The 13,163-nt window shown below is 38.9% G+C and overlaps 1 protein-coding gene across 1 annotated transcript; it reads right to left on the bottom strand.

The window, feature by feature from the left end:
* Positions 1-1,054: 1,054 nt before the first annotated feature.
* LOC115417218 (acyl-coenzyme A thioesterase 3-like) lies at positions 1,055-7,814 on the bottom strand. Its single transcript, XM_030131226.1, has 11 exons — positions 7,786-7,814; positions 7,016-7,211; positions 6,831-6,930; positions 6,558-6,748; positions 6,035-6,207; positions 5,572-5,691; positions 5,309-5,391; positions 4,444-4,537; positions 4,269-4,349; positions 2,703-2,841; positions 1,055-1,275 (listed from the first exon to the last, which is right to left on the bottom strand). The coding sequence occupies exons 2-11, from the start codon at positions 7,209-7,211 to the stop codon at positions 1,151-1,153; spliced, it is 1,302 nt and encodes a 433-aa protein (XP_029987086.1). The 5' UTR covers positions 7,786-7,814; the 3' UTR covers positions 1,055-1,150.
* Between the last annotated feature and the right edge of the window lie 5,349 nt (positions 7,815-13,163).

Here is a 13,163-nt window from a genome sequence, read left to right as displayed (position 1 = left end):
TTTGTTTTTAGTTAAACAGTAAATTTGAAGGTACATGGATACTAAAAAAATATATATTTTAACATTAAAAATATCATTTCTGTTAAAGTGCTTCAACATACTGGTGTATAAACCATTACAGAAATGATTTTGGTAATTACCAATGTTCCTAATTTAAGGAAGCTGTGGCCTTAACCATACCATTAGGCAGGGGTCTAATAAATTTGTTAAGCACTGCATTTAGTATTTATTAGCAATTTGTTCTAAGCTAAACATGACCTTCAATTATGAGTTTTTAGGTCTAAACCCCTCTATATCTTTCATTTCAATCTCTGTAAATGTGCTTGCATGAATTTCTCTCTTAACATAGTCTCCCTACACTGTAGCAAGGGCACAAAACTTAAGAATAAAATAAGGTCTTCTTTAATTTGGCTTTGAAGAAATATCTGCAACTTCTATACTGATAAAAATATATTTTCAGGAGAGAATAAACTACAGTATGTGAAAGGATGGCGTACACAATTTGATGATACCATTCTTTTTATTGTTGTTATTGTGATATGAGTCTGATTATGTGTTTATCAATGAAAATGTACAACTTACTGATCATTTTGAAATGTGTATTTCAGTCTAGTTCAATTCAATTCAATTCAATTCAATTCTAGTCTTTGTTTTTGTGTTGTCTATGTGTCACTGTCTTTTTATTGTATGTTGGATTTGTGTGATATTTTATTGGATTCGCACTATTTTTGTGACTGCTGTGAGAGATGCTGCTGAATTGTTTCTCACTGTACTGTAACAATGCCATACAAGTTCTGTTCTAAAAAAAAAAAAAAATCAGCCACCTTGAACTAGTATGAAACAATACAGTATTTTTGTGCAGTATGTTGAAAAAAGTGACTTTCATTTTGCATTATGTACACATTATCTCTGTTTTGTGTCACTGAATCTGATATATCACCATAAACTCACTGAAATGGATTGAACTGTGCACTAAAAATAAAGAGTAGGAATGCATCGACTACATGTGATGATTTAAATGAACTGAAATATTCAATCTGCAGGTTACAATGTATAACTCTGACAGCTTATAAATGTAAAAGCATGCCTGATCAAAGTTCAAACCCAGGTCTGAAAGTGCCCTAACAATGTGATGCTTTTTCTGGAGTTGTTATTTAGAGGACTTTGCATAGTTATTAACATACAGATTCTCCCTAAGGAACACCAGAATTTTCCTCCAGGCGTCTTCTTGAGCACGACAATGAGGTACCATCTCTCCACCCCACAGATTTATCACTGCACAAAACACAGAAACACTTAAAGCTCAGAAGGCAGCAGATATGTCTGAGCTCCACATTCAGCAGTCAAGCAATGCCAAAATATCCACCGATTTAAACTGGTATATAAACAGATGGTCTGGTCCCAGTACAAAGATAGAAGGTGTATGTGTGTATGTATGTACTTAAGTGTTTACTTTTCTGGTATATCACAATGGGTGTGTATGTATTGTATGTGAGGATGATAAGTGAGGGTAATTGTGTGCAAAAGATCTAAGGGACTTGACTTTTCATATATTATGCTGATAGGAAGCTAAAGGATAGACAGTTGTCTGGAGAAGGGGTGGGATTAAATAAATTATACATCCTCCCACTCCTTTTCTAATGTGCAAATGAAGTCATGTATACAGGGTGGGGAAGCAAAATTTACAATATTTTGAGGCAGGGACTGAAAGACAGTGTATGACCAATTAGTTTATTGAAAGTCATGAGAATTTATTTGCCACAAGAAAACTGACATAATAGAAAATGTTTTTATTCTATGTGTCCTCCTTCTTTCTCAATAACTGCCTTCACACGCTTCCTGAAACTTGTGCAAGTGTTCCTCAAATATTCGGGTGACAACTTCTCCCATTCTTCTTTAATAGTATCTTTAAGAAAGTCGACATTGCTGTGTGATGTTCTATTGGTAGCATGTTCTAAAACGCCCCAAATAGCAGAATCCAGAGGGTTTAGATCTGGGCTAGAAGGCGGCCATAAACATGATTCCCAAAAATTGCTAAAGTTGGATTTGTTGCTGTTGTCAACAAGTGTTTTGGTGTTCTTGTGTAAAATTTTAACTTCAAATCATATTTTACTGCATTTCTAACGGTCTTGTTGTCTACCTCAAGTTCAATTGCCATTTTTCTCAAGGATTTGGTTGGATCCTTTAGGATTTTGGATTTGAGAGCTTTAATAAAAGCTTTGGCACGTTTTTTGTTGCTTCCTCCGCTTCCAGACTTTCTCGTAATAGTTTTGCTCATAGTCATTCTCTTCTTTCCATTATAAACAGTCTTTATGGACACTCCAACTATTTTTGAAATCTCCTTTGGTGTGACGAGTGCATTCAGCAAATCACACACTCTTTGACGTTTGCTTTCCTGATTACTCATATGGGCAAAAGTTTCTGAAAAGGTATGGATAATCGTGTTAGGTATGATTATGACATCAATATATGTTTGGTTTTAAAACAATTGATGTAGTGCCTGCTGAGAAAAAATAACTAAATGTTTATTGTAAATTTTGCTTCCCCACCCTGTATGTATACGTTGCTTTTTTTTCTATGACTTCTTACTACCTGTTTTATTCCTAAGGACTAAGTAAGATTACTTTGTCTTGTTGCATATTTGAAATAAACTAAACTAAAATTTAAAAAAAACAAACAAAAACAAAGTCAACTCAGCTCACCCGTCTTTCCTGTGGTGTATGTTAAGGTGCTGACACCACTGTGTGGAGCGTATGGAGGTTTAATAAGGTGGCCGGTCTTTGGGTACAGCAGAATGGTCAGTAGGTGGCTGTTTCCTGAACGCTCCATCATCTCCTTCATCTGAGGAATAAAGGTTGAAAACAGAATGTAAGGAAAGGTAAAACCAAGGACAAAACATATCATTAGGCAATTATGCTATGAGGCTATTAAAATGTAACTCCACAAATATTTATGGTTGGACCTCTATATATGATGATGCAGATTTTAGGAGAAAAAAGGTCAAACAAGATATTTTTGACTCATCTTTTTGATCATATTTGTGTAATCTGGTTGGTAATGAAAAGGTGAAAAGTGAGATGGTCTGTTCCCAGCTTTAGTGCAGTAACTCAGATGTAAATCCTTCATACACACATCAGCTTTTACAACCGTGATGGCAGATAAAACTCTACTCTTACTGCACCCCTACCCAATACTGCCCCCAAACCTCAAACATTTGATGCTGCATCCAAATGCTCCTCAAAAGCCCCTGGTGGCCTTTCTACACCGAAACAAAAACATTGCAGACTCTGTGTAATATTTTGTTCATTAATCATAAATCATATTTTATTAATTAAAATATTAATTATCAACCAACTAGATTGACAGCAGGGCCCATGAACTGTGGTTTGCATGTTATTTATAGCACGTCAGTTGTCTGTTATTCATAGCAATGCCCATAAATAATCACTAGAGTGCTAATTATTAGCAGGCATCCATCCATATAACTTATTAAACCAGATGTCCTGTTGTCTATTTAAGTATCTTATCACTCTATGGTCTTGAAAGTTATTATATGTAAGATTTCCAATTAATGAACAAATGATCTGATGTTGGACCCATCTCATACCTGCAAGTGATCGAGTGAGCTATAAAGTGAATAAAAAGGGAGCAGTGATAGCAGAGAACAAAGCCACAAAACAGAGAAATAAAAGTCATGTCTGAATAGTTTCATAAGTAAATAAGCCCAAACATTCACATAACCCAGTGGGATGGGTCAGAGTGAATGTATTAGAAGCATATGCTCCCTCCTGCACAAAAAACTCTGTAGTTGTGTGTTATTTGTCTTACAGATGCACAAATCTGCAGCAGACAGATACCACAGCAGAAAGATGAGACAGCCATATGACAATAGAGTCCCACCTCCTCACCCGGCACTCCTCTGTTACTGGCTTTAGATGCACACTTAGAGCCTAAATGACATTCAGCAATATCCCAAACATGGAAAAACATGAGGAAAACCACAAAATATTGTAAGGAAATGAAAATCTTAGATATTATGCCTTTAAATATTAAAAATATAACACATGGAAGTTTAATATAATACATTCAACAAAAGAAATAAAGTCTGTTCTGAGAAAAATGCACCAGAGGAGGGTCCTTCAGTGTGATTCTTCCTAATTGTAGAAACATAAGTAATATATTGCATGGATTGTAAAGAACCTTGAGTTAAATTTGTAAAATGTGATATTCAGCAGAGGAGGATTTTGTCGTGACATCAGTGAACTCACATCCTGTGCAGACTCGTACACTGGCCAGTTCTGATCATCTTCACCTACGATCAGCAGCAGAGGGCACTGCACACGACCAACCTGAGACACACAGCAGCCACATGATGTTCACTGTACAGTCCACTCAGACCCGCCCCCTCTGCCCTGACAAAAAAAAATAATCACTGGGACTCACATCTACTTTCATGGTGGGATCAGTGGGGATGGGCAGCAGCAAGTCTCGGCCAATCAACTGGTTGTCTGTGTTGATGCGAATCTTGGCCTCATTTCTGACGGGACAGAAAAAAGTTAGTGTTTGATTTGTCTGTTTGTTGTTTATTATTGATTTGAAGCCATGGTTTTCTTCTCAGACAGGGTCACCACAGGGAAACGTAGTGGACACCCACTCAGGACTTAAAGATAATCAGCTAATGTAAATTATAAATTGAGAGGATTCTGCTTAGGGCTGACTTGGTGACTGTCAACCTTCCACACCCGTCTTGCCCTGTCTTAAAAAAAAAAAAAAAACAGAGAAAATTAAGAGTTTTGAGAGGCTGCTGAAAAGTCACCTGTTATGTCTGTACTTTGCCCTGTGATTTGTGTGGTTTTGCCATTTTACTTGTACTGTTTTGCATATGATTGAGTTTATTTTTCTTAAAAATAGCAAGTTAATGAGACAAGAAACAAGGCAGTCCATAAGTGATATTTAACGTCAGGATCAAACCAAACCAGAACATGATAGTGACATAGTGATCCAACAGTATTGTTAAGGTTGGGTTATTTTTTAACCCAGTTGGGCTTTGAGAGTGTGTGTTTTACCTTTGGGTACAAAAATCTGTTTACACAGCCACATCTGGGGACACTATATAGGACAAAAGGCAAGTCCTTATCATTATATAATAGAAATTAGAACATCTGGGAGTCAAAATATTTTTAAGGTTAGAGCTAGGTAGCAGCTCATTAGTACATTAAGGTGAGTCAGTGTAGTACCCCTAAATGATGCAAACATGACTGCAGATAGTAGTGCTGATGTTGTAAAGTAGTAGTCACGAATGACTTACTTCTGACAGTAAGCTATCAGGTCTGCCACAGATCCATCCACTGGCTGCACATGACTTCCACTAATACACACTGCACACCTGAACTGCAAGAAAACACAAAATATTTCTAGAGTTTGCATAAACAAGGATAAACAGGCCAAGCAAAAGCAGCATCAAATAAGAAACACTTTTCTAATATTAAAATAATTAAAATATTCTTTTAATAAGTTAAATAAATCAATAACAAATGACAATGATAAATATTTCATCCATGCATTCCTCACTTTTACAACATCAGAGTAAGCAGCCATTTTTAAAGTCATACTGGCACCAAAGGAAAGGCCCAACATGGCAATGCTGCTACTGAGGATCTGAGGATGCTGCTGCAGGACTCTCAAGGCTGTCTGCAAGAAAAACATGATCAGAAAGGTAACTGATAAGCTGAGGGCATTTAAGTGTGAATGAATCAACATGATTAATGACCCTGACTTTATCTGAACATGAATAAAGCTCAATTTACCTGAATATATATATAATAACAAAAAAACAAAACAAAACACCAGGATATAACATAAATGAAATCTGTGAACTGTAAGTCTGCATTACCTCCTTATGGGGAGATCTGGGTTGGATTTTGTTCAGAATATCAACATTTGCAGCTAAATAAAGTAACATTTTTACCACTATAAAGTTGAATGATGCTGTTTTCACATTTCATTTAATTACATCTTTTTCTCTGAGTTGTACCTCAAAATACTGATCATTAACTAGTTTCGCAGCATCACTGCTTGCTTTCAAAGGGCCCATATAGTTGAGGGTCATGGAAGCAAAGCCGTGTGAAGCCAGGAGAGCTGAGCGATACTCTGCTATGTCAATTCCACGCCCCCACAGGTCCAGGACACCGGGAAAAGGTCCAGGTCCTGCATGACAACAGGCAACAACTAAGTCAGGATGCCTGGCTAAAACAGTCCCCACCTGGATTTAACCATGTAAATAGTTCAGATCCTTAAGAGAAACTGTAAAATATCAAGTATAAGTGAGGGACACATTGGTCTGAAGAGGCCCTCTCACTTTACATGACTACATGCAACATAAACAACAGTGTTGTGATTTTCAGACACTAAAACAAATGTGCACATAACTGTGTCATACTGTATTTAATGTGGTTAGAATCAGTAGTGAAATTTTGTGCAACCTTAGTTTCTCTCATTAGAAAGACCAAACAACACCTGAAACCTTTACTGATTGTCTCCCTTCCCTCTGAACTTACCTGGGGGCAGGAAGAGGACACCAATGAGACCCCCCTCTGTGATCGGGACCCTGCGGACTCCTGGTGCCATGTACCAGCGCTCCACCACCACACAGGCCAGCTGGACCTGATCCACAAAGCCCTCAGTCTGGTGACCCTTGTACACTGAGATGGTGAACTCCATTGGAGTCTGGACATTCTTCTTACTCAACCTGAGGGATTATGAGAAAGAGTCAGACACTGAGTATTGTTTGGATTTTTATCTGCTCTGTAGTGTCAGTCTAGTGGTTCTACCTGATCCCAGGTTTGCTGCCTGGAACTGGTTTGAGGCTCCAGATTAACCCCATTGGTTCAACACCAGAGTATGTCCCACCCATACTGGGATCCTCTGAAACTGTGGAACAAAAAAATGATATGACTAATGATTAATTAGAGATTTATTGTCCTGTTTGAGATACACAGTGTGTATTGAGTCATACGGTTGACAGTTCCACAGGCGTCAGCAGTGTAGTGAGCAAATGCCTCCCAGCCGTTTCCATCTTCACACTGGTGTAGGGCACGGATGGTCATCTGGAAACCAGGAGGGGCCTTCTGGACCAGAACAGTGAACTTTTCATCCACAAGTCCTCTGGACGGGTAGACTGAGAGCTTCACATTGCACCGCTCACTGTCCATCTTCAAAACCAGTGACCTGCATGAAAAGGTTCAGAAAGACATAACACACACAACACTCTAATCTGTTCTGTTTTATCTGTAGATACTGTAGATACTATGTTGTAAAATAAAAACAATTTGACAATTGTTGTGTATTTTGTCCAGAGTATCAGATAAACTGTTGTCTTAAAGCAGGGGTTGTCAAAATGGCTATATTTTCAAAAAAATACATATTTACAGATTGACCAGAGCCAGTGTGTACATTTGTATGTGTACTGATCTCCCTCTCCTATTTCTCTTTTTTTGGAAAAGGACAAAACCAAAATATTTTGTGCTTATAAATGTAAACAGTCATTTGTATGTTTAATTAGGAACAATTTTAAATATCTAGCTTTATTTGGACTAGTCTCCTTGTTCATTTTCTGGAATCAGTTCTCTAAGTTCAGCACTGCAGCAGTTTTCTTTCTGTATGATTTTTTCTTTACTAAACAGCAGAGGATTCACTTTATTAGAGTGCAACTATTTCTGAGTATTTCCTCGTAATACAAAAACTGAATCTTGCAAAATATTAAATGCAAAGTGAAATACCACTTACTGCACAGCAGACGGAGGAAGGTGCAGAACCAATATGTTCAGGTTTGTTTCTGTAACTAAACTTCTTATCACCAGGTTATCTTCACTGTGTGGAATATCAGTCCCCTCCCACAGCAGAGGCAATTCTGGACACACGAGGGCACCAAGCTACACATACTCATTGCTGGAAACCATTTACTCAAATACCTGTGGGTACATACAAGGATTTCATCATATTTCTGGTTCACTAAGATTCAGAGGTAATTCTTTTGCTTTTCCCTGAACAGAAGTAAAACAATCATACCTCTGCCCCTGCCACAGCTGTTTCAGATGCTGTTTATTTCATCAGACTGCTTAATGGTTTGTTTTCTGTGGGATGCACTTATGATTCTGGTTGGTCAGCAGGTAGTGTTTATAGATTTAGATCCAGGAAACTAGTTAAACGAAGAAAAATCTAGATCAGGTTTTTTAATACCTTTTCCCTCTTTCAATGCCACCTGCATGACTTTATAAGATGATGGAATCTGTGGAGAGAAACACTCCCTCTATAGATGTACATGGCTCATTCTAAGGTTACAAACACAATTGTTTTCCAGGGAATATAAACTGATGATTTATGTAAATTTTGAGTCTTCTATTCCATTCTTTCATTCCATACCCGCATTATAGAATTTTTCCTCCTCCACAGCACCTAAAGCCATGTTTGCATCTATATCATATGGAAAGGTTGTATTATGATATCATATATTAAAACAATGGCTAAAATTAACTTAATATAAAGTAGTTTTTTCATGATAACTCATCTGAGGTCTGATCACAGCCAGTACTGATTTGGGCTGCCATGGCATCTGCTGCTGTTGGTCCACTGTGTTGTCTGAAGTCCACAGTCAACACACCCATCTACCAGGACATTTTAGAGCACTTCCTGCTTCCTTCTGCTGACAAGCTTTAGGGAGATGCTGATTTCATTTTCCAGCAGGACTTGGCACCTGCCCACACTGCCAAAAGTACCAAAAGCTGGTTCATTGACCATGGTGTTACTGTGCCTTATTGGCCAGAAAACTCACCTTACTTGAAACCCATAGAGAATCTGTGGAGTATTTTCAAGAGGAAGATGAGAAACACCAGATCCAACAATGCAGATGACCTGAAGGACACTACCAAACCAACCTGGGCTTCCATTACACCTGAGCAGTGCCACAGGCTGATCGCCTCCATGCCACGCCACATTGATGCAGTAAAGGAGGCCCAACCAAGTATTGAGCACATAGAAATGAACATACTTTTCAGAAGCCCAACAATTCTGTTTAAAATATCCTTTTTTTATTGATTTTATGCAATATTCTAATTTTCTGAGACACTGAATTTTGGGTTTCCATTATCTGTAAGCCATAATCATCAAAATCTCAAGAAATAAAAGCTTGAAATATTTCACTCAATGTCTAATGAGTTTATATAATATATGGGGTTTCACTTTCTGAAATGAGTGACAAAAATATTGAACTTTTTCATGATATTCTAAGTTTTTGAGATGTCCCTGTACTCAACAAGCACATTTTTGTGGTTGTCCATTCCTTTAGATTAACTGCAGATGTCTGACTTGATTATGCAATAAAATGAGCAGGAATGTATGGTTTAAATTGGCTTAAAAATGGCGTCTAGTCTGGTTATAATTTGTCACTGATAGCTTATAAATGATCAGAAGGAGACTGAGGCAATTTCACACTGTAAAGTGTACCAGTACTGGTCATGCTTACAACATTCATTGTGCTTTGTGTATTACTTATAAGCAAGAGAGGTGTAGATTCAATAAAAGTGATGTACCTGTCATTGATTCCGGGTGATGGAGTACAAGTAAACAAGGAGCAGTCAGTGAGCAAAACTGAGTGGAAAGCATGTGTTCGTGTTTGTTGTTTGTGCAGTTTACAGCTGCTCCACCATTCCACCATTGTGGAGGAGTGTGGTGATATGTGGTTATAGTGCAGCTGAAAACTGACCTGCACCAGCCGCTACTGGAGCCAACATATCATTGACCATTGTTCGGTTTATACTTACAAATCTGACTCCAATTCTCTATCCCCCGCATTCATTACATTGGTTATTACCTTGACCATAAAACAGACCTGAAACAGGATTTAAGAACAGCAATATATCAATCATTTAATGAGCATCAGTCAAACTTAAACAGATCTGTGGTCTACCAAGGTCACAGAGAATCAGACTCCCTAACCAACAGGCATCTGACATCTGGCTCCCAGTCCTCAAGAGCCCCGAATTATTTTTTTTCTGCTTCTTTATACTCTTTTATGGAGCGTTGTCTTCCTACTCCTAACTTCAGCCAATACCTTCGCATATCACCCATGCTACACCTACACCGCTTCATTCTTATCCATTGTCCTTGCACCCCAGGCCTCATAAACTATTGTCTTTATCCCTAGTCTAACAATATAACATCGTACTCTTCCCTTATCCATTCTAATCCCACACTCTACCCTGCTAAAAACCAAGCTAACCCACCTGTGACACACTGTATTTTTTCATTCTACCCCATGAAGCTTGTAACATTCTGTCAATGAATCACATAACTCACAACAAATCAGCAAAACACAGAAATCATAGCTATATCATATTACATTCTGATTACAAAACATAGAAATCATGATTATAACATATTGCATTCTAATCATATAATGCTTAGGTTTTTATATGTTCTTCAACTGTATAATTCCAACAGTCCCCCTATTCATACTGCTTAACATAGTGAACCCAAATGCACCCATTAGTACAGCTGCAACCATGTATGCAAAGCCATGATTAGTATAGCTTTCATTATTAGATTTGAATTATACCATAACACAGAAAATATAATCAATATAATGAGTACAAGGACGCAGCAAACAATGTCTCTCAGTTAGCAACGGCCTGGTCTCCTAAAGGGATGTCACAGTTGTTGGTCCACAGCGGTCGGTCATCTGCTTCTGGCCAGGATTTGTGATCATCCAGCTAGCTCTCCTATGACCAAAGGGAGAGGTTTACCTGCACTTCATCCGGTTTGTACCTTTGCAATTAACAGTGTTTGACTTCTGTTCCTTCAAATGTTGTGGACTCTGTTGGGGGTTGTATTCTTCTGCAGGAGCCGGCATGGATCTAGGTTGTTCTTTCTCCAACCTTCACTGCATATGTGTTGTCAACAGGACTGAAACAATCTCTTCAACCACCACCTGTGGCCTAGAGATCAGTTGAATGGGAATGAGTTCATAGTAGTCATAAATGTCGGGGCGGTCCGGTTCGTCAGTCTGTCCATCATCCTCATCATTATTCAAGTTGGTGGTGTCATTAGTTGTTTTATACGATGCTCAAGTCCTGGTAGAATTGTAAGCGGGACAGGGTGGTGGTTGGCCAGAAGTAGACTTTAGGGTCAAATTAATTAGTAGTTGGGAGATATTAGGTACCAGGATCACTGGAAAAAGGGAGTCTGGGTCAAGGAACACTACTGGGAGCACATAGGGTGTAGCTACAGCCAATACACACTTAACACACATAACATCACATAAGATCATGCACACATAACACTTCTTTCAGTCATCTTCTACATATTTAGCATACACATTCCACATGTTGATTGTATACATTGTATTGTGGTCTAAATCAGTCTGGACGGATCCATATAAAACATCTCTTTTACATCATCCAAGCCTAGTTGTTGACTTATTAGTCAGAGTAGAATCGGTCTTCCCTGGTTTCAGCTGCTGAGCCTCCAGCAAAAGCAGGGGAAATAAGATTAATAGTGCTACGACAATAATGAGGAACATTTCCGTTATGGGAGAACATCCCAGCTGGTGCAGGCACTGCATTTTTGGTATCTAAAAAATGTAATTAACCTAATCAGTCCCACTTATTAGATAAAGCGCTATTATTCAGAATGTAATTTTGCAGCCTGCACCGGCATCTGCAGTGATTTCTCGCTCTACAAGTAGGTGGGCCTGCCACAGGATATACTTGAATACCATGTTTGACTGATGGAGCAGCAACTTAGTATTCACGTGTACTTGACCACAGGCTAACGTAATTTACCTGACAGAACTGTTTAGTATTATATGTGATTTTTGAAAGAGCTAGCAATGAAAATGTCTGTGTAGAATCTTATTTGCCCAGGTCATCATTCTTCTCGGTAGCTGGTCACAGTCCAACTGGACTGGCTTAGTGAAGACAAATGATTTGAGAGAGGAGTCAAAGGAGCCATTGTGTGAAAGTGGAAAATCCTTCCCTGAACAGAGGTGGTGGTCTGAGACACTACTTATCAAAAATTTATAACACCATTTTAAATAACATTCTCAAACAGTTATCAACCAACAACCTTCCACACCTGGACTCACCTCAAACTAAACAAACCTCCCTGAAAGATATGGACAGTGACCCACCCATTTGGTCAATGACCCTGAAACTCATACACAATACCCACTGGGACACACCCCCCTTACGACCCTAAAGCCGGGAACACACTGTGTGGTTTTCGGTCTGAATTTGACATGATTTCATCCTGTACGACCCTTTTCAAATCAGGCTGAGTGTCAGCTTTGTTGTGCGTCTCTATCATGCAGTGTGCAGAGGGTCATAACTGTTCACAGCACCTGCGTGGTCAGAAATCGGATGATCGCTGGACTTTCTGACATGTCAGAAATTTTCTTCCCAGTTGTGCGCTTTTACATCACTACGCAGCACGTAATCACGGAAATACAACTGCAACAACTACAGTGAGAGACACACCTGTTGCAAGAAAATGGAGCAACACCGAAAGCCTGTCTTTGGAGGTAATAGCCCTCCTGAGGTGGGTGTCCTTCTTTTGGATGAGTGGAGAAACCCAGTGTGTCATTAAAACAGTGTACTAATCAAGTAATTTCATACCCCCCTCACTGAGCAACGCAATCCACCTCTCTCTCTCGCTGCCTCAGTGTGCATGTGTGACCTGTCAGCAGTAGAGGTGGGACTTTAAAACCAATTCCGACTTAGAACCGGTTCCAATTGATCAATTCCATCGGAATTGTACCCCCACCCCACCCCCCACCCCCCTGCTCTGACAGATCAATAAGATATTGAATTTTATGAAGGGTCCTTAATGTTTACCTTTCATGGGGCCCACAATTGCTAGTGGCGCCCCTGGTAACACCCACACAGACCACACCCCTGCAAGCTGAGAAGTCCAGTTTCTCCCACCAGTTAGTAGAACTGAAGAAGTCTCTTGGATGAGAAATGAAACATTTTCAAAAAGAGCTAAACCAGTCCAGTTGAACCAAGAAGAACTACCAAGTAGCAATGAAATTCAATATAGGTACCCTTTATATTTAAAACCTAGGTCTGAAAGGTCCCTAAAAATGTGACGCTCTTTCTGGACACAATCTG

This window comes from Sphaeramia orbicularis, chromosome 3 (genome assembly GCF_902148855.1).
Source record: "Sphaeramia orbicularis chromosome 3, fSphaOr1.1, whole genome shotgun sequence".
NCBI lineage: Eukaryota > Metazoa > Chordata > Actinopteri > Kurtiformes > Apogonidae > Sphaeramia > Sphaeramia orbicularis.
This window is presented reverse-complemented; position numbering and strand designations above follow the sequence as displayed.